Raw genomic sequence first — 21,516 nt, forward strand, 5'->3', positions numbered from 1 at the left:
AGGTATTCAATTATTGTGTAATTAATAAGATCAACTTAATAATGATAAAGGCGGGAAAAGTGGATTGATGCTGAATTACTAATCTAATTTACAAAAGCAATTGAGAAAATACTTTATTCAGCAGGTATCCACACAGCGGAATGGTTGGTTTGATCATAGACTTCCTAATTGCTAATCGGGTTCATCCTATCAATTTATATATTATGATTATCCTAATCCTTGTTTCTTTATAGTTAATTAAGTCAACTGGCCCTAATAGCCCTTACCTAAATACAACCCTAAAACCATCAAAGGTTAATTCCTAGACAGCATGAAGTTCAAGAATAAATAGGAACATGCAGCGCCACTTAGCTAATAACAAATCATTACCCTCCACACATCTACAAGTCCAACTAGTCCAGGTAAATGAATTGATACTAAGTGGACAAGGCTCTCCAACTAGGATAAGTCATGCCTAGATATATGAAATAGACCTATAAACCTAGGTGATCAATCCAGATAAACAAATCATAATCAATGACAAACATAATCAAGAGGATCAAAAACTCAAAAAAATAATTTATTAGAACCAAGGAAGAAGTCTACAAACCAACCATCCGCATGCTTCAACCTGGAGAACAACACAAATTCTCTTCTAAACAATCTACATGAAACTACAACTAAGCATGGGAAGGAGGCAAAGCTCTCATCCCTTGTTTATAAAAAAAGAGACCCTAGAAACAAACTAAATGGGACCAAGCCCCAAACTACATGAGAAAATAGGTAAAATGCCGAAAGAAAGCCCGTAAAAGAAAAGTAATCTGCGACGGGAAACCTACGCAGGTACGGTCGTGCCCACCTTCAGTAACCACGACGTCGTCGGGCCAATGTGGGCCCGGTCGCGCCGCTTCTCAGTTTGCTTGGCGCGGTCGTGCCCTGGCCCATGTGCTCTGGTGCGGTTGCGTCTTGTTGTGTGTGTGACTTTGCTTCGTCCTTTAGCCATCTTCTATTCGGTCTTCTCCCGAATGCTCGTAATACTCATACTTAACCACTTTGCTCTGCGAGGTCCGGACTACGGTAATACGCTTCAAATCATGTCCAATTAGTCTATAAACGATGTTGACGACAACTTATTACGCCGTACCAAACGTCTCTCTCCATCGGCCAACTGTATCCGACCGACAAACATGATGGGTTTTATCGAGCTGTTAGAGTCCGACATTGAATATAGGCCCAAGACAACAATTAAGGCACACACTCTTGCTGACTTCATCGTCGAGACCATCTTCTAAGAAGACGTTGCCATCGAACCCCTAGCCTGCAACCTGGTATGGACCCTACACGTAGACGGAGCCGTCAATACCAAAGATTGTGGGGCTGGTGTCGTATTATGAATTAACCGCGATGATATAACCGATTTTTCCATTACACTAAACTTCAAAGCAATAAACAATGGGGCCGAGTACGAAATCCTCATTACAGGGCTCAAGATTGTCCTCACAAGTGCTTGTGATTCTATAGAATACATGTGTGATTTTGATGTAGTTGTGGACCAGGTTTAGGGAACCTACGAGGCTAAAACAGGGACCCTCCCCAAGTACCACATCTAGGTCATGGCTCTAATCCCCCTGTTAAAACACTTCCTTATAAGGTCCATTTCCCGAGAGCAAAATGAACAAGCCGACAAGTTGGCAAAAATGGCCTCACAAACCAAGCCGCCAAGCCTATGGCCCGAGAAGAACAAAGGAAAAGTATGGGTCAAGACGCGCGGAGAAAGAGACATTTGCAAGCAGATGGCGGCATTCACAGTCGACACACCGCCTAACGATTGGAGAACTCCTATAATAAACTTTCTAGCTGCCACCAACATCACAACTGATCCAAAAGAGTGGCGGGAGCTAAAGGTTCAATTGGATAGGTTCTACACGAACAACGGTATGCTTTTCAAGCACAGTTTTTTTCACCAAGAGCTGCGATGCCTGTCTCAGGAGGAAGGAAAAGCATGCTCGTCGAGCTGCACGCCAGTATGTGCGGCACCCATGCTAGTTGGCGAGCCATGCTACAAAAGGCGCTTCGAAACGGACATTTTTAGCTAACAATGAGAGCCAGCGCACAACACATCGCCAGAACGTGCAAGTAGTACCAGTTCCAAGCCCCAGCTTCACACCAATCCGCAGTGGAACTACAAATCATGAGCGACGCCTACCCATTCGCTATGTGGGGGCTTGACCTTCTCGGACCTTTCCCCAAGGCACCCAGACAGCTTGAGTACTTTACAAAATGGATAGAGGCAATACCCCTTGCAAATACAACCGTACAGACTGTGAAGAAATTTTTATGACATAACATCATTTGCCGATTCGGCTTATCATATCTTATTGTAACCGATAGGGGACCACAGTTCAACACGCCAAAGTTGATATCATGGTGTGACAACCTCGGCATCAATCTCACCTTCGCGTCCGTCGCCCACCCACATTGCAACGGCCAAGTCGAGCCTGCAAGCAAGAGAATTTTGAACGATCTAAAGAAGCGTCTACAAGGAGCCAAGGGATGCTGGGCCCAGGTGCTACCACTTGTCTTATGGGAAAACTGAACCACACCTAAGGAGGAAACCGGAGAGTCCCCTTTTGGTCTGGCCTATGGAGTCGAGGCCGTAGTTCCTGTGGACATGTTCCCGAACGACAGGATCCTGCAATACGACAAGAACACTAATGCTGAGCAACTCACCCTAGAGACCGACCTCCGTAAAGAGATGAGCGAAAAGGCCGCCATACACGCAGTTAACCAAAAAGCAATTGTAGCCAATCACTACAACAAGTACATCAAGCCTAGGGGCTTCCAAAGAGGCGACCTTGTCCTTCGTCGGTCCGAGGGAGGAAAACTGGACCCAGGATGGGATGGACCCTACACAGTCGATGCCAAAATCGCCCCAAGAGCCTACAAACTTGTCGACTACAACGGAAATCGCGTTATTAACACATGGAATGTGATGCGGCTATGACGATAATATCCTTGAACATGCTCACCTTAGGTATGAACTCTCACACCTTTCTCTCTCCTAAACGATATATGGATCTTGAACCCTTAACACCTGTCCATACAGGCAAGTGTCCAGTGTCTCTGACATCTAGACAATAAATAAACTGGTTCGGCTACCTAAGCAAATTGGTGAAGGTACGAAAATGCTTGTACGTTCACAACGCAAAACTACGACTAGAAAACATACTCACATTTTCCTTTGTCGTTACAGTTTTTGGCATCCCTTGAAATCGGCCAGGGTCCACCCTGTAAGCACCGACTACCAACAAACAAGCTTGTTCTCCCACCAGCTGGACGAACACAAGGCCTCAGCCAAGGGCTTCCTTGTAAGCGCAACAAAAGTCGGCTTGGCCTTACCCACAAGTCGCAAGAGGTACGCCTCCCATACATGTACACTCATAGCGTATATGCCAAACGTATATCCTAACACTCTTGTAAAAACAGTAATCGACGTACCAAAACACAGCCACAATTACTAAGTCGCAATTGCTAGCAAAACACTGACATGCGTGCAGCCACTACAGTCACATGCAAGACAAGTTATTGGTCAAATAGACTAAACCAATCGAGCACACGACATAGTCGAGAATATGACAAAAACATTCTAACCGTACTAAAACACTACATTTTTAGACTGTTAAGTTATATTAATATTTTGTTTACTTCAAATAGAATGCTATATCTACGCACACCTGCCAAGCGGCTATCAATTATAAAGCTAGCCATATTTTGCAAGACGAATTTCAAATCCAAAAATAAGCATTTACACCCGATGAATCGGGACAAGATTTTTTTCTTAACAAAACCATTTACAAACCCCTCCAGGGTAAAAGTTCAAACAAATCATACATAGAGAAATAGAAATCTAAGTACTGGGCCCCATGCCCGGGCATGACCTCTTAAGCGGTGGAGGAGCATCTCCTTCACCCCTCTAGCCTTCTTCGGAGTAACTTCCTCTTTGAGCTTGCGCCTAAGGGGCACCGTCTGGTCCGGGAGCATGGATATGTCAAAACCCGACGCAAACTCCATAGCCGGCTTCAAGGCATGCAGGTCCCAGGCATCCAAGGGGTCCATCCCATTATCGGGAAAGTGCCAGGATCTGGGCACACATATGGTGTTGGGAAGGCGTCGAACTCCTCTGGCCGTGGGGCCTCCAAAACAAAACCGGGATGTTTTTTCTTCACAAGCTCTAACACCGTAGTGGCCCGGTAGCGGTTATAGTAGGTAGCCCAGCTCTGCATCCGGCTATCACGTACAAACTCGGACACGATCGCCTAACGGACCCTTTTAATGGCTTGGGAATTGGAGCTCTTGGATTCTTCTTGAGCATCCCTAACAACCTGAGCCTTAGAGCTCTCAGCCGCCACACGAGCCTCATCAAGACTCTCCCTGACTGCATCTATTGCTACCCTAGTCGACTCATAGTCGACAAGATGAGCCTTAAACCCATCCAGCTGCTTCTTCATGTCTCGGCCCACCTCCACAATCCTTAGGTCGACGTGCTCGGCCTCTACAATCAATTTATGTTGGGCCTCAGCCAGCTCAGACGCAAGCTTCATCTTCTCCTCGAAAAGATTAGCCGCCTCAGCCATGGCTAGATCGTAATCGGCTTTCTGCCTATGCATCTTCTCGATGGATTCCTAGCGATCGGCAAGGAGGGTGGCCGAAGATTCTTTGACCTCTTTCAGATCCTGCTCGAGGGTCGACTAGTTGGAAGCTCGACTAGCCAGGAACTGGGCAAGGCGGGCATCTGCATCAAACCAATTAAAGTTAGGACAACAAAGCTAGCACAAGGCAGAAGGCCAACCAACCAAAAACAAACACTCACCAAGAGGGCGATCGCATCAGAGGCGATCAACTCAAGCACGTCAAAATCGAACATGCGAGGGGTCGGCTCAGGGAGCCAATTAGGTTCGAGGACTGGAGTGGAAACTGAATCACGGTAATGATAGTCAGTTGTCCTAAACACTCGCTCAGGAGACGGAGGTGACTCGGTTCGGGAAGCCAAACCCTCGCCCCTTTCATACGGAGCATTACACCTATGCTCCCTACCAGTGTAAGCCGCCAATTCACCCCCCTCCTCCCCCTCACTCCTCGGTAGCACACCCAAAGACCGCGCCTCAACACTCACGGATGAAGGAGCCTTAGACCGGGCTATAGACTGACTACGGTTGCATAGTGGGAGATCGTCTATCATCTCCTCGTCATCGCTATTGATTAGCTGGATGAAGTTATCCGGTGAAGGGAGAGCTAGAGGAGGAGCCGAACTCGTTTCCACGGTGTCGGATGCTTCAATATGAAGCACATTTCTAGGTGCCACCCGAGTAACAACATTTGGGGTACCGGCTTCACGGGCCTCACGCCTATCAAGCTCGACTACATAGGCCGGGTCGAGGTCCTCAATGTTGGTCAAGAAGTTGGAGAAAGGGTCCGCTGCAAAAAAGATGAATAACATTAGAGTCGAGTATCTTAAAACAAAGACATAAGCCGAGACAAAGGCTTACAAACAAGTTAATGGGACAAAGTAAGTCCCAATTCTTTGAGAAGGTCAGGCGTAAAACCCCTCTTCGAACACTCCACCTCCTTAGAAGAAGGTAATGTCGTAAACTGCCCTACAAGGTTATCTCGCCACCTCCTCCGACACAGCTTTATCCGAGTAGAGGGCGAAGAAGTCGGGAAAGTTGGGCTCCACACCTAACTCCTTACACCTCAACATGTGGGTCGCGATTTAACGCCACACGTTGGGGTGTAGTTGCCACGGATTCACCCCTAGCTAACGGCAGCATGCCTTGCCAAGGCTAGACAACGACAACCTAAAGTCAGCTTCCAGGGCTTGGATGCTATCTATCTTAGCGTTGGGAGAGCCAAAGTAGTACCCTCGGGGAACAGATACTTATTGGCGACCTCCTTTAGGTTCGCGAAGGATAATGTTGACGGCTTGCCGGTCGGAGACTTGCCACCAATCGTCGAGGAGGACATTCCCCGGATGGGACTAACTACTAGACGCATAGGAGAGGGATTTCCTAAACCTAAGACACAAAAATAAACATTTATTAGCCGACTATCCCTCCCCTCTAAAGAAAACAACCAGGAAACGTCCCACCAACCCACCCCCAGCCGGCACCGGGGAATGGGTTTTTCAACCACAAAAGAAAAAGAAAAAGGGCAAGAGAAGGAGAAACTCACCCGTGGGAGAAGCCATGGAGTACAAACGGTGGTTCTATGGGCGGCGACGGTAACAGAGAGACAACAGGAACAATCAGCGGCGAGCGACGATTCGAATAAAGAGATATTTTCTATGGAAGGTTTTTGAGAGCGTTAAGTCCAGAAACGGACCACCAAACCCCCTTTTATAGGCAACTCCACCTCCCACAAGTACCCAATGAAACAACGCCACGTAGCATGCAACCGATTGCGTTCAATCGTATCAGCTGTCGCTCCAGAGACCCATGTTGATGCGCAATAAATGCATCATCATATTGAGAAATGAACCGTTGTCAAAGCACAACCTTTTTAGTTTCCTTCTACACAGATTAATTCCATATACAAGAGAAAGGTTCAAACATAGTCGAAGGCGGGAAAATTCAAAATCAAACATGGCGCCATAATATTCCAAAAAATGACTAGACAAGATGTCTACCCAATTCTAGAAGAAAACTGTCATCAAGTAGAGCCGACAATATTCGAGAGGCTACCAAGGGGATTCAGGCATACTTTTGACCATCTCAAGTAGATACCAATCTAGCTAAAAGATCAAAAATTTGTTAACACCCAATATGGGCCCCGGGTCTAGTCGAACCCTTGTCAAATGACTTGCCAACGGCTCGAAGGCTTGGGTGTTAGGCCTGGCCCATCCATGCTGGGTATTAACAAGTCAGGCTGCCCGAACAATCCACAATCTCTGTTGGGTCGGGATAGGCGCGCGACCCAGCGAGGACAGAACCCCTAGGAGGAACCCACGACCTCGCAAGTATATATAGCATAAGGAGGGCGTGGTAGATTCTTTCTCTAATATTTTGCAGCTTTTTAAAAAAAATCACGATCTAACAACATTTTCCCTGACACGCCATAGATTCTTTCCTTTTGGGTAGAATCAAGGTAGGAGAAGAACATCTCTCCTACACGAGATCTGATTATTCCCCCTAACCCTCATTCCTCCTTAATCTTCATCTACCCATCACGGATAAATCACTGACTTAAGTTTCGTAGAGTCAAATCCATGGTACAAACACCCTGGCTTAGCTTTGCAGGTAGAAGGAAGGTCGGAGTCTGAAGGTTTTGCTCGAGATCTCCATCAACACCATCTTAGAGGGGTTCTCACCCTCAGAGCTTCCCACAGAAATATATCTAACTCCTATCCGTGGTTGTGTATTGAGCCCGGTTGACTTGTGGCATAAACAGTAATGTGTGTTGAAATTGATGGTGAAATTAAAGGTAGTTGATATCTAATGTTGTAGTTGATGTTGAATGATATTGTTAAATTTATAATAGGGTGTTTGATTTGGGTTGTTGAATTATGGAATGAAATTTATAAAATTACCTTAATAATATTTTTTATTATATATAAATTCATTAACTGTGATGTAATCTATATTGAGTAAATAAAGTATATTCAAAAACTGAATTTCAAGAAGAATCATGTTAGGTTTAAGTAAAAGTAACTAAAAGAAATAATTCAATGTATTCTTTATTTTAGTGATTTATGTTATTATTTATGCGATATCCTTATAATCAAATATAAAAAATAATACTGGATTTTCAATAATGCTAAATGTTTCCTTGTATAACATAACAGATTTGGTACCGGTACAGAATATCTACCACATATCTGGGATGCATGTGACTACAATATAAAAATAGTAATATCTTAAAATTTGACATGCGTAAGAAACTGTTCATAATTAATGGGAAGATGGCATTAATCCAAAATCAATGAGAGACTAATATGTATGTTTTTTTATTTTAGTTTAGTGTTATATAGATAGATTTATGCAAGACATTGTGCATTATTTTTGAAAAACTCATTTATCGGTTATGAACGTGAAATAAAAAATTTTGTATATACCAGGAAAAATAATATATTAGAAAAAATCCAAGACTATTTATATTTGAATATATAAAGATATTCTACTATGAAAAAATAGAAAACTAAAATAAAGCATACATAAAATAAAATTAAGAAGAAAAAGTGTTACTTAGAGACAGTCACTATTTATTATTTATAAATAAGATATTTAATTATGTTGTGACTCAATAATAAATATTATATACTTTTATTAGTATTAACTATTTATGTATATTAAATAACTAAAATATATCTACAAACAATATCTAAAAAAAATAAAAATAAATACAAGATATACGAATAAACTAGTAAATTGACAAGGCATTATAATAAAAACAAAAAGTGCAATAAGAAAAGAATCCAACAAAGCTAACGTCGCCTAAATTTTCAACCAAAATCTGATAGAATCCAAATAGTGCTCATTTCCTTGCAAGAGTAGGGTCGGATAAAAAAAGGGTTTTGCATATATTGCAGAACAGAAGGTTGAAGAATATATTCTTGTAGCTATGAAAGCCACAAACATAGAATAAAAAATGGACGTATAGCATAAAACCAGTGCTAAGCTTTCAGCATTTACATTCGCGTCCACATCTCTTATGTTGTACGAGACATATACGATTCTAGAACGTAAGGATGCAAATTGACTTGGCTTCGGTAAAGTATTCTTCGACTGTTGTTGCAGTAATTTGAATGACCTAGAACAATTCGTCTCATATCGTATTCATTCATCCCTATTCCGTTGTAATCTATATCCTGTTTCGTTGTAAAAAAGGCAATACATCATCAACTACAACACTTTCCAAGAGTTCACATCTATAATTGTGTCAGAATAAGTTGATCGCAAAGTTGACACTTGTCTTTCTCCTAATATTGTGGGTCCAAATTTGTCTTTCATTTCGGAAATGTTAACATTGTTGGTCCAAATTTGTCTTTCATTTGGCAAAGTTGACACTCTCCCTCCTCTTTCTAGTTCTTGGGCGGTGAAGGGCTCTTGGAGAGTTCGGTGGCGTCGGGGGGTCAGAGGGCGGTAGCAGATGTACATAGGGCTTCCCCGCGGGTGGTTCCGGGGGCTTTTTCTAACCCATTCTTGATTATATCTCCCCTTTTCCTTACACTGCTTTCCTTCTTCTTTGATTTTCGATTCGAATGGAGCTTGCGAGAGATTCAACGACAAGATCCAACATCTTCATTATTAGATCTACCAGATATGTACTCCTTTCTTTTTGTATGAATCAATTCGATGTTCAACTTATTAATTTCTATGGTTCTGTCAAGAACCCTTTTCTATGGCTTCGTATTGCCCTTCAGCTGATAAATTTGCATTGAATCTATGATTACCAGCAGATTATGGATGCCAATTACATCTTCCTTTATTTAATCGTTCGAAATTTCATGAACTCACCTTAGTTTTGATTTTTAGGGTTTCTGATATTAAGAAATTTGGGGCTTTCCATGATAATTTTTTAATTCAGCATCTGATGTTAATCAACTTATGGAATTATCAATATGATCATTGTAACCTTCTTTGTAGCCAGTGTATAGATACTCATCTCCCTTATATATTCATCAATCGTACTGGAACTAAGCAACCCACCCTTCATCTACAATCTCTGTCTGGGAACTAAGCAACCCACCCTTCATCTATATATTTTTCAGCATATCTGGAAATCTAATCCCTTCCCTTCACCTGATGCATGTTTATCCTTGAGTTACTAGAAGAAGAAAACTCTCAACCTGAAAGCAGACTGAATCAAAAATCAATACCAATATTAATCTAGATCATGGGTCTCTGAATGGAGGAGGGACTTCATACAGGTATGTTACCCTTTTGTTGACTCTTCCTCGTTTATTTTCCTCATTATGGCACTTACTTTTGCCCAAAACATCCTTTTTCACTCATTGAATTATGCATACTATCAGTTATCTAGAATTTTGTTACAGTATGCAAATTGACCCTCTCCAGATAATGCTCAGGCATCTTATCTTTTCTCTTATCTTTAGTTCTATTCTTAGGTATGAATATAAGGATTGTTTGTTCTTTTTCTTATATCAAAATCTTTACAGAAACTATCCTATCTTCACTTATATGTCTGATCCTGTAAATTTCCATACTCATCTATCTCATAACTGTGCTTTTCTTTATTCTCTTTTATGTAAATTCTTTCCCCATACCCACTAATGTAGATCTAGTCAGTCATGTGTTTTCTAGATTTTTGAACATCTATGTATTCAGAGTCTAAAGGTACTCTGTTTTTTCTGGGTTTTAATTTACCCTATTTTTTATTATCCTATTTTCCTCTGCAAGCATATTAACAATCCTCTAGAAGATCTCCTAATCATTACTGGTGATACAAACATTCCTTTTTCTTTGTACATCCCGAGGTGGGTTCTGCATGCAATAAACTTATTGTACAAGCTTTCCGACTGCAGCTTTTCCATCACCACTTTCTGCCACCTTTTTACTGTGGCATGCAAATCCCTCTCTCCCTTGTGCACACAGTTTTGGAGATTCACCCGCAGACATTTTTTACTATTACATGCATATAATACAAACGTGCCTTTTTTCTATGCACTTCCAACTTCTTTCACCACATGCCCCTTCACATTCTCTTTGTTACTAGCATTTACCAATTCTATAAAATTGACGGCTGTCCACCACACTTCTATCTCTTTTCTCCACGGTCCTACCTCTTATATGTATGGTTCAAATCTCTACTCCATTCAACACAACCCTAAAGCTGATTCTGGTTCCATCTATGCAATCATTGCTCCTTACCTAATGTTTGCAAACACCACCCCAAACTCAGTTTCAACTTTTCCTGACAATATCCATCAGATGGATGAAATGCAAACTCATGCTCGGGAGGATGTACATGCAGATCATGCTGAAGAACTTCCAGGTAATACTCCTACTCTCAGCCCTCTTCCTACCCCTTCACAAGTCTCTATGGAGGAAATCTTCGTCCAAGAATCTGTTGCTTTTACGGCCACACCACTTATTTCTCACCTCATTCCTGAGGTTCAGGAAACATTAGCCAAACTGACCCACTTTTCTCTTATTGTGCGAGTTGTGAATGCCTTCTTTGACTCCTAGACTGTTGCTAGTAGGCTCAGGAAGGCTTGGCAAGCGGTAAGGGGTGAAATACAGTTTTATGAGATTGGTAACTTCTGGATCATTTTCACGTTTGCAAATAGGGAAGCTTGGGAGTGGGTATGACACAATAGACCCTATCATGTTTCAGTTAAGCTAGTCTTGGTCCTCCCCTATCATTCAACTTTTAACCCCTTCACTCAGGATATTACAAACATAGATCTTTGGATTGGAATTCCTCTTCTTCCTTTGTACTTGATATCAATCCCGGCCATTCAAAGTATCCTTCAGATGAATGGCCTCGATTCGGTCATTGGAATGGATGATATCTCCAATGCTAGGAATCGGATGAAGTTTACTCATTTTTGTATCAATGTTAACGTCCCTGTTTCGGGTAGGTTTCCTGGGGTGGTGACTTTTTCGGGAGTTCGTGGTAAACCATACACTTTACCTATGTGGTATGAGGGTTTCTCAAAAGTCTGTAACGTTTGCGCTTCGCCCAATCACTAACCTGATGTCTTTCTCTTAACAACCTAAGCATGTCTCCTTTTAACATTGCCATAGACAGTGACCCATCTAAATATGCTCATGTTGTTGCCTACGTGCAAACATTAATGGGAGGGAATTTCATATTTGAACATGTTGCTTCTTTATCTGATACTCATCCGAGTTTTGTTCAACGATGACTTTCGGGTCAGACTCCAACTCAGATTCCTCTTTCCATGTCGGGTATCCCTTTACACAATACATGGGTACTACCACTAGAGTCTATCCGGGGCTTAACATCAGACCCAATCTTGTTGGCCCTTCAAACTTGAATAACCCCGTCTACTACCAAGGTAAACATCAATCTAGCTTTGAAACTCAGGTAACTTCAGCCCAGCATCTCCGCAATGTTATATATTCCACTACTATGGCCCTTCCGAAAACGCCTATTCAGGTGAATAATCACAATGTGGCTGGAACACAATGTACTGCAACTCCAATTACCAGCTCCACCACCCCTCATGTGGCGAGTGTGCCTTTGCCTATTCCTTCTGAAACGGGTGACTCCAACTTTCAGTCTGCTAATTCACAGACCACGGTCAGCAAAAAGCTCAAAGGTGTTGTTATTATATCTACCACGGAGGAGGAGAATTCCAGCTCCGACCACGATCCTTCTTCTTCTTCAACGAGGAAAAGGAACGCTATGGATCACTCATCCCCAACGTCTCCATGAATCAGCACACATCCAAATCAAGGGAAGGTAAGGTTTTGTTAAATATGATACCTATTATACTATGGTTTGCATGTCTATTATCTTATATAAGTACATATCCTAAGCAGACTTCTGATGTACTTTTCCAAACAAGTATGGCTTTGTTTTGCCTGGTTTGCTTCCCTGCGTGGGAGAAGAAGCTCAGTATTACCCCTAGGTTATATGTTAGATAGGGTGTTTTTGGTAAACATATAAGTATGAGTGCATGGACTTCTACCATTTCCGATAAAAGAAGTTGTTGCCAGTTCTTCTTTCTATCCAAATGATATACCTCCATCCACATTTTACTATCATAAACTATGACAGGTTATCCCTTGATTTGACAAATATATTATGACATGTTATATATCTTGTTGTTTCATATCTACATTTACTTCCTTCTACATATGTTTGTTGATTATTCATACTCTTCGATTAAGCTTACATATTATTGATACCGTATGGTATCCTTTCCCCTGTGCTCTTGAGCACCTTTGGTTAACTTTCCACAATGCATTATTATGAAGATTGCTTACTGGAATTGTCGTGGATTCGACATAATCATCTTGACATTCTCTGCTTAGCAGAAACAAAGTCAAATACTCTTCCTAGCAAGAATTTTATCGCTAAATTAGGAATTAAAAACATTGTTATTAGTAATGCTGACGGATCTAAAGGCGGATTATGGATATTATTTGCAAATACAATTGATTCCAACTACATCCCAATCATACATAACAACAACAACAATCTTATTATATTACTATTTGACAATTCTTCCATCAAATTTAATATGGTCTTTTCATATGCCCCATGGGTGGAAAATAACAAGTTACAGTTCTGGGAAAATCTCCATAACATTTTAAATAATCTTACAAATCCCTTAATAGTTATAGGTGATTTCAATGAAATTATGGATTCCAGTGACAAATGGGGGGTATCCCCCCCCCCCCCCCAATCTAATAGATTTTCAAAATTGTTTACTCTTGCGATAAATTTGGTCTTACAAATTCGGCATTTTCGGGCTTCCCATTTACTTGGCGAAAATCCCCAAATCTCAATAATATGATTTTGGAAAGGCTTGATAGATGTTTGTTTCAATATCAAATTCACAAGTTCTTCCAATTAGTCCATACATTACATCTTCCTTTCAAAACATCAGATCATTAATGTATTATTATACAATTAGGTTGTAATTACACCTACAAAAAGTTTCCTTTTTGTTTTGAAATGCATGGATTGATAATTCAGATTACATAAACAATATCAAGAAAGCTTGGTCATTTGATTGTCAAGGTTCTTTTGTGTGTAAATTATATATGAAACAATGACAACTAAAAAATCTATCTAAACTTTGGTGCCGAAAACATACTAATAATAATCATATCCAGTTAGCTACAACTTCTTCCTCCTTGGAGAACATTCTACGTTCTTTATTAAATAACCCCACTGATTATAACCTCAATAACAAATATAAGGTTATGATCCAAAAATATAACTGCCTCCTTAATTTTCAACATAAATTTTGGTCCCAGCAAGCGAAGCTTAAAAATACTATAAATATGGATATAAACAGTAAATATTTCCAACACGTTGCCAAAATAAGAAGCATAAAACAAAAAAAATAATTTACATCATCTGATGGTTTAGTTCACAAGGATAACAATAATATAATACGGGTCATTACTGTAGATCTTCAAAAATGTTTCCAACCAGTCCATATATCACCACTTTCACATCAAGATCTTCAAATTATTCCCACTCTTATTACACCTGAGACTAATAATGATTTGTGTGCACAACCTTCCAGGGAAAAAATTAAATTAGTCATAAACCAAATGCCCAAAAACAAAACTTGCGGTCCTGATGGTTTCCCTGTGGTGATTTATCAGACATATTGGCCCATTGTGCAAAATTCTGTTATAAAAGCTACTCAAGATTTCTTTCGTTCTGAAACACTCATATCTGAATGTCCTCAATCTTTTATTGGCCTTATTCCTAAAAATGATAATCCTCAAATTATAAACCACTACAAAATTATCACAAAAATATTAGCAAAACCGATTACAGAAATTACTTCCACATATTATCTCCCCGTTTCAGGGAGCTTTCACTCAAGATAGATCTATTCAGGAAAATATTCTTATCGCCCATGAAATTTTTCGATTCTTTCCATAAAAAAAGAAAGGTACCCGGGGTTGGATGACTATTAAGTTAGATATGGAAAAAAACATATAATAAATTACAGTGGCAATTAATATCTGATATTTTCAAAGCTTTTGGATTCTGTCCAAAATGGACTTCACTGATAATGGCATGTATAACTTCAACTTCATTCTCTTTTTAGTTAATAATTAGTCGGGCCCGATATTTAAGCCCAACTGCGGGCTACATCAAGGAGATCCAATTGCACCCTTTATATTTATTATTGCTATGGAATTCCTAGCTAGAAAATTAACCATTGAATCGACAAGATCAAACGTAAAGTAGGTATAAATATTACTAATAATGGTATGTGTATTCCTTTCTTAAGTTTTGCAGATGACACAATCATTTTTGCTAATGCAAACATTGGTAACTCACAATCTATTAAAAACACCTTAGATCATATGTTGCATGTATCGGGTTTAAAGATTAATTACGATAAATGTTTTATCCAATTCCCAAACAACATTCCTCATAACACTAGATAATCATTAGCTTCTGACATATTCGAATCACATCTTCTATGGAAAAATATCTCGGTATTCCTATAGTAGCTGGTAGAGTAAAGAATGAATGTTTCAACTACGCCATTGCAAATTTAACCAAACATCTATCCAATTGAAAAGTGGATAACTTATCTCACGCAGCATGAACAGTTTTAATACAATCAAATCTAACCTTAAAAATAAATTCTTTAATGCAAAGTTTTTTCCTTCCAACTGGAATTCATACACAAATCGAGGACATTAACAAATCTTTTTTCTGGAACAAATTCAACTCCTCTTACAGACCTTTGAAATCATGGGAAGAAATTTGCATACCAAAATCACAACGAGGAATGAGTTTGCATAAAGCAGAAAATTACAACTCTGCTCTTCAGATAAAATTGCTTTGGAAATTATTATCAGATAATAATAGCATTTGGGTTCAGCTTATTAATGACAAATATCTTCATAACTGTAATATTTTAAATTATAAGAAGAGAAGCAGACAATCATGGCCGTTTTCTAGACTTTCGGCTTCTAAGGAAAGAATTCGAAAAAGGTATTTTCTGGATTGTAGGTAATGGTAAAACAATTAATTTCTGGAACGACAGTTGGATTGCAAACATAAGCCTAAAGCATTATTTCAATCCTAACATGCATAATGCCGATATGAAAGTCAAGAAATTTATTTCTAATAATAAGCAGTAGGATCTTCGTAAATTAGCAATATACTTGCCTACTACAATAGTTAATATAATTCGATCTGTTTACTTACCTTGATCAAACCTTGAGGACAAAGTGATTTGGAAATATTCGGTCTCAGGTGAATTTTCCACAAACTCTGCACTTCACTCATGTAAAATCCAAGAACCAACAACCTCACACTCACTTTTCTTGAAAATTTGGAAGTTGGAAATTCCACCAAAATTTAAAAATTTTCTATGGGAAGCAGTCTCAGACTGTCTTCCTACTACAGAAAGACCAAATAGATATTTTAATAGAGTTCCGAACTACTGTGTCATTGTAACCACTATATGGAAACAACAAATCATTTCTTTCTTGAGTGCCCGAAAACAAAAAAAGCGATAGCTGACTTTAAAAACAAAATTGGACAAAATTTCAACTTCCAGAATATCGACAATTTCAATGACAATTTCACATTCTTTTTACTGAATAATAATAACCCCAACATAATGTGTTTTCTATGGTACGAACTTTGGAAAACTAGAAACAATTTAATTTTTAATAGACAAAATCCAAAAAATAATTCACCAACTGATATTTGCATACTTCCATTTCCAATCATGGGAATCATCTAAACTTTTTAATAAAAACATTAAATTAAATTTCAATTTTACAGGGAATCATCTAAACTTTTTAATAAAAACATTAAATTAAATTTCAATTTTACAAAGAGTATTAAGAAAAGGAAGAATAGTAAAGGCTGGATAAAACCGGACAATAACTGGATCAAAATTAATTTTGATGCTTCATTTCACGTTAATGGGCAGTATTACATATCTTACATTATGTGTAACCACAATGGAAATATTATACATTTAAACACGAGAGAAATCAAGGGACATTAAGTATTGCAGGTTGAGGCCTTAGCTGCTCTTGAAGTAGTATCCTCAGTCTCGAATACTGACCACCAAAAGGTTATCTTTGAAGGAGATAACCTGACCTTAATCAATGCAGTCAGAGGCATCTGGAAGGTTCCATGGAGCATTCTGCACATTGTAGAAGACATTAAGCAGCCGACACATCGCTTCAGAGAGGTCAAGTTTGTTCATTGCTTTCGAGAAAACACAAAACATCAGACATTCTTTCTAGCATCACGACAGATGGTTTAGAATTATTAGATATAAAAAAATATGTATTGCCACTTGTAATACCTGATTCGGAAATCAGAACCTTGAGAGTTGGATTGTGGAATTCACAATCTCCTCTCTTTAGTTTCCTTAGGGATTTAATTTTTTAGCACTATCAAGCATGATAGTGCGGGATTGTTCTCTGGTTAGGAAGGAATCCCAATGTTGGCCTTATATAAAAAAAAAACATACACAATACATGATATTGTTGCGAGGATCATAAGATTGATGTGCTTTAATGTCTTTGCCTCGTTATATTCTTTCTTATTTTTTATATATCGGTTTGTCTAAAACATATGTTCTTAGGACACATAATAAACATCATTGATTAAGAAACTAAATCTTAAATATAAAACCATTAATCTCTCTTAATAAAATAATTGAAAAGCGATTACATCCTTGAGGACATAGATTAAAAGATCCGGCGATCTTGTCATATTTTATAAAACTGTCCCGATTCCCATTATCATTTACTAATATGCAACAAGAAAGAGAACAACAATTTCCGTACTACTGTAAATATATTATTTTTCCGGTGTTAAAGTACTTTACTTTTAATTGAAGAAATTTTAGTTTTTTTTCTTCCAATGTGATCTTGTTTTATTTGCTTATGAACAAATATTTAAAGTCGGGTACACAAAATGAGACGATGAGTACTACTCCCTCCATCCCTTAATTTTCTTGTCACTTGTCATTTCCGTTGTTCCAAAATTATCTTCTCACATTCTATTTATAGAAACTACTTTTCAACATCTTTTTCAATTTTCAATACACTTTCACTCTATCCAATACAAATTCTCCTCTCACAATAGTACTTTATCTTCATTCAATATCCAATTACTCCCTCCGTTCTATAATATAAGGGACTTTTCCCTTTAACACGCATGCCGATGCGCGTTTTATATCACTCATATCTCGAATTATATGTTTTCAAAAATCATGAAATTTTGATTTTGTTGAATTACTTATTGAGACGAATCAAACAAGACCGCTCATGACTATATTTTCTCTAATATATTAGGAGAAATCGAGAAGATTCTTTCGGATTGTGAATATTGTACGGAAAAGTTTTGTCCCTTATATTATGGGACAGAGGGAGTATTACTCTTTCTCTCTATCTCTTTCTTCTACATTTATTACTTTTCACTTTTTCCTTAAAATCCGTAATTTTGGTCAAACGGGAAGAAAATTAAGGGAGGGAGAGAATAGTATTATTTGACATAAAAAAAAACTCATAAAAAATAATGAAACGGAAGCATCATAGCATACGTCACTATGTATTCCGTGTGGGACGCGTAACACGTCTTTATTTTGGTGTCAAATGGTCAAAGGTTCGGGGGTATTCACACGTGTCGGTTCTTGCGGTGGCATACTCGTAGTTTTATCCAAGGAGTAAACTTACAAACCGATTGTATACTCGCTATAAATTTAGCGGTGGCGGAGGCAGTTCGACAGCATATTTTGACGATCCTATTTCTTCAGAGAAGCAGAAACTAAGCAAGTTAAGGACTAAAGAGAAGGAGAGAAATGGCGGAAGGACAAGTTTACAGCTGCCACAAAACTGAGGAATGGAAGGAGCACTTCGAAAGAGAGAAGACCTCCCAGAAATTGGTACCTTTCTTTCGTGATTTTGAGCATATAAAACGTATGATTTGATTGCATGCTTTATGATAAAGAGGCTTTGGTGGATCAGCCGTTCCAATTTGGAAAGTTATGGAATGGAATTTTGTTGTATGAGTTGCGGAAGGAATTAGGTTTTGATCTCAGCTGCCTGCATTACTGATGAGTTTCAGCGTCAGTGCCCTTAATCCTCTATCTGCACATTTAATAAGGATTCTAGATATATGTAGATACGAACAATTTAGATTATCCATCAACTGTTTGTTGATCTAGGTCGATTTTGTCCTTAAAGTTTCATTATTAGTAATTGTTTGTTGATTTGTAAATGTAATCAATCATGTTTTAGAAAATTGTAGTGGTTTGAGTGAGAAGAATTTTGTTGATAGGTTGTGGTGGATTTCACTGCATCATGGTGCGGTCCATGTCGCTTCATAGCTCCAATCCTGGCTGAAATTGCAAAGAAGATGACTCATGTTCTCTTCCTTAAGGTGGATGTTGATGATTTGAAGGTACAATTTCTGTAATCTAGCTTAGAGTACGCTGAGTGTTGTTCAAAATTCCTAGATTGTATATGATATCATCACGATTACATGATTGCAGGATGTTGCTGAGGAATACAAAATTGAGGCGATGCCGACCTTCCTTTTCATCAGGGAGGGGAAGGTGATTGATACCGTTGTGGGAGCGAGGAAGGATGAACTTCTGGCTGCCATTAACAAGCATGCCACCACCACCACCACTGCTTGATTCTACTCTATATGCCAATATGTTATCAATAATTTAGTACTCATTACTCCCAATTGAAACCATGTTAGGTTTGATCCGGATTATGACTACAGTGTATGGCCTTATGTATGTATGAATGTGTTCTTGTTATTGTTCGTAGACTTCAAGAATTGTATCATGTCACATGTAGGTTTCGGGTAGTTTGGTCGAACTGGTCTAGCCTAAGCAACGATCTATCAACAACAGAAACTATTAACGATGGAAGAATATAGAATAATAAAATAACACAGCACACAAGCGAGTTTACGAAAATTTTATATCTTCGAAATTCTTCTTTGATTTTTGAATTCAAGATTGAGATTCAATCCACTAACTAAACTCATAGTTACAAGGACAATCATATTCTCGGATCATATACAACGAAGAAGAAACTCCCTGCAGTGAAGTACAAACTCAAAACAAGTTTAAAGTTTGAAGCCACGAGCTAACAATTCTCTTTGACATCGTCTTTACTTCAATGCATCAAGGAACGACCAAGAGAGCGTCGTCATGGAAATCTTAGCAAAGCTCAGATGAGAAAAGAGGAGAAACTAGCAAAGCTCAGATGAGAAAAGAGGAAAACGGAAATACAAAGGTCATAAAGCTGAAGACAACGTCTCAAATATTATAAAGTCTAAGGAGCTTTGGGATTTGTGGGCCATAATTCTCTTGACCTATCTGGTAAAAATGTAAGAGTGAATCTAGCCTAAGTTATTCACAAACTTCCAACACAAACAATCACAAGAACAACAAACACAGATTTGTTATGCAGTTCGGATACTCGATCCTATATCTGCAGGCCTCAAGATTTGGAGGCCAATCCACTATGAAAATCAGTTCTCAAAGAGGGATACAAAATCTGTCAAACCAGTACAACTCAGATCTAGGCCTAAGAACCACATAGGGTTCAAAATGAAAGATAAAAGGAAAGAAGAAACTCCCTTTAGCAATCGTAACCGGAGCGCCACCATAGGAACCGAAGAGCAGCCTCTTCACTTCAACGCTACCGGAACCGAGCCTCAGATCTGCCACCAAACGGAGCGTCACACCAACGGCTGGGCTCTACAATGGAAGCACAAGCCCCGCTTGCACAACACCGGACAAGGAATCACCGGAGAAGACAGATTCTCCACCAATCTCAGAAATCTCATAAAACACTCTCAAGAGGTTAGGGTTTTTGAGCGGCGGAAGAAAATGAGAAGTGAGGTAGTAGCTAGGTCAACAAATGAAACCGAGATTAAATACCTCAGCCAAAAGATATAACCCAGCTTCAATATAGCGACCCAACATAGCAAAGCAAACAGGCCCATCGCAGCGGAGCAATGAGGCCCACCTCAACCCGGCCCGAAAACACTCCATACGGGCTAAAAGATCTCTTCCTATTTAAAAGGCCTAAATTTTAAGTGTACTGTAAATTAGGTAAATAATACCTAATAAATCCCCCCATGATTTACATAATTTTCATTACCCAACCCCTAACTGTAGAACACAGCTAAAAACCACCGGGGAGGGAGTGGACTGCGGCCCCCAATCCGTCATCAACCTAATGCCTATTCAGTGTGTGTCCCATATGCGTAAAGCATTCCTGCAATAAGCAAATTTGCCAGCTGTCATTATTTTGGTTCCAAAATCAGAGGGGTTAAGATCGCCTTTAATCTTAGTAACCATTAAAGCTTTCTTATCTATTAAGTCTCTAATGAAGTGATGCCTAACATCTATATGCTTAGAACGTTCATGGTAAACATGATCTTTACACAAGTAGAGAGCACTTTGACTATCCATATGCAATACAGGAGTATAAGATTTACAACAGATTTCATTAAGCACATCAGTTAACCAAATAGCTTCTTTAGCAGCCTCAGTAGGTGTTATACACTCAGCCTATGTGGATGACAAAGCCACCACAGATTGCTGTTGGCTTTCCAGGATACACAATTCCCTACCCAAGTAAAATAATAAGCAGTAGTAGATTTCCTATTATCTTTGTTACTAGCATAATCAGAGTCCATAAATCCTACAAGTTCATCCTTAGAAGTATGTTCCGAATATACTAAGCCTAGTTCTTTAGTACTATTGATATACCTAAGTACATATTTCATAGCATTCCAATGAACATCACCAGGATTAGACATAAAGTGACTCAAAATACTAATAGT

The 21,516-nt window shown here is 39.1% G+C and overlaps 1 protein-coding gene across 1 annotated transcript; it reads left to right on the forward strand.

Annotated features, from left to right (window-relative positions):
• The first annotated feature begins 18,502 nt into the window (after positions 1-18,502).
• LOC141247746 (uncharacterized) lies at positions 18,503-19,342 on the forward strand. Its single transcript, XM_073669262.1, has 3 exons — positions 18,503-18,586; positions 18,982-19,104; positions 19,196-19,342. Exons 1-3 carry the CDS (start codon positions 18,503-18,505, stop codon positions 19,340-19,342), a joined length of 354 nt encoding a protein of 117 aa, XP_073525363.1.
• Positions 19,343-21,516: the final 2,174 nt, after the last annotated feature.

This window comes from Phyllobates terribilis, unplaced genomic scaffold, assembly GCF_046119375.1.
Source record: "Phyllobates terribilis strain yellow unplaced genomic scaffold, ASM4611937v1 Scaffold_3245__1_contigs__length_84943, whole genome shotgun sequence".
Taxonomy (NCBI): Eukaryota; Metazoa; Chordata; class Amphibia; order Anura; family Dendrobatidae; genus Phyllobates; species Phyllobates terribilis.

Coding starts and splice junctions, on each gene's coding strand:
- LOC141247746 (XM_073669262.1), top strand. CDS start 18,503: ATGGCGGAAGGACAAGTTTACAGCTGCCACAAAACTGAGGAATGGAAG. Junction 18,587..18,981: donor AGAAGACCTCCCAGAAATTG/GTACCTTTCTTT, acceptor TTTTGTTGATAG/GTTGTGGTGGATTTCACTGC. Junction 19,105..19,195: donor TGGATGTTGATGATTTGAAG/GTACAATTTCTG, acceptor ACATGATTGCAG/GATGTTGCTGAGGAATACAA.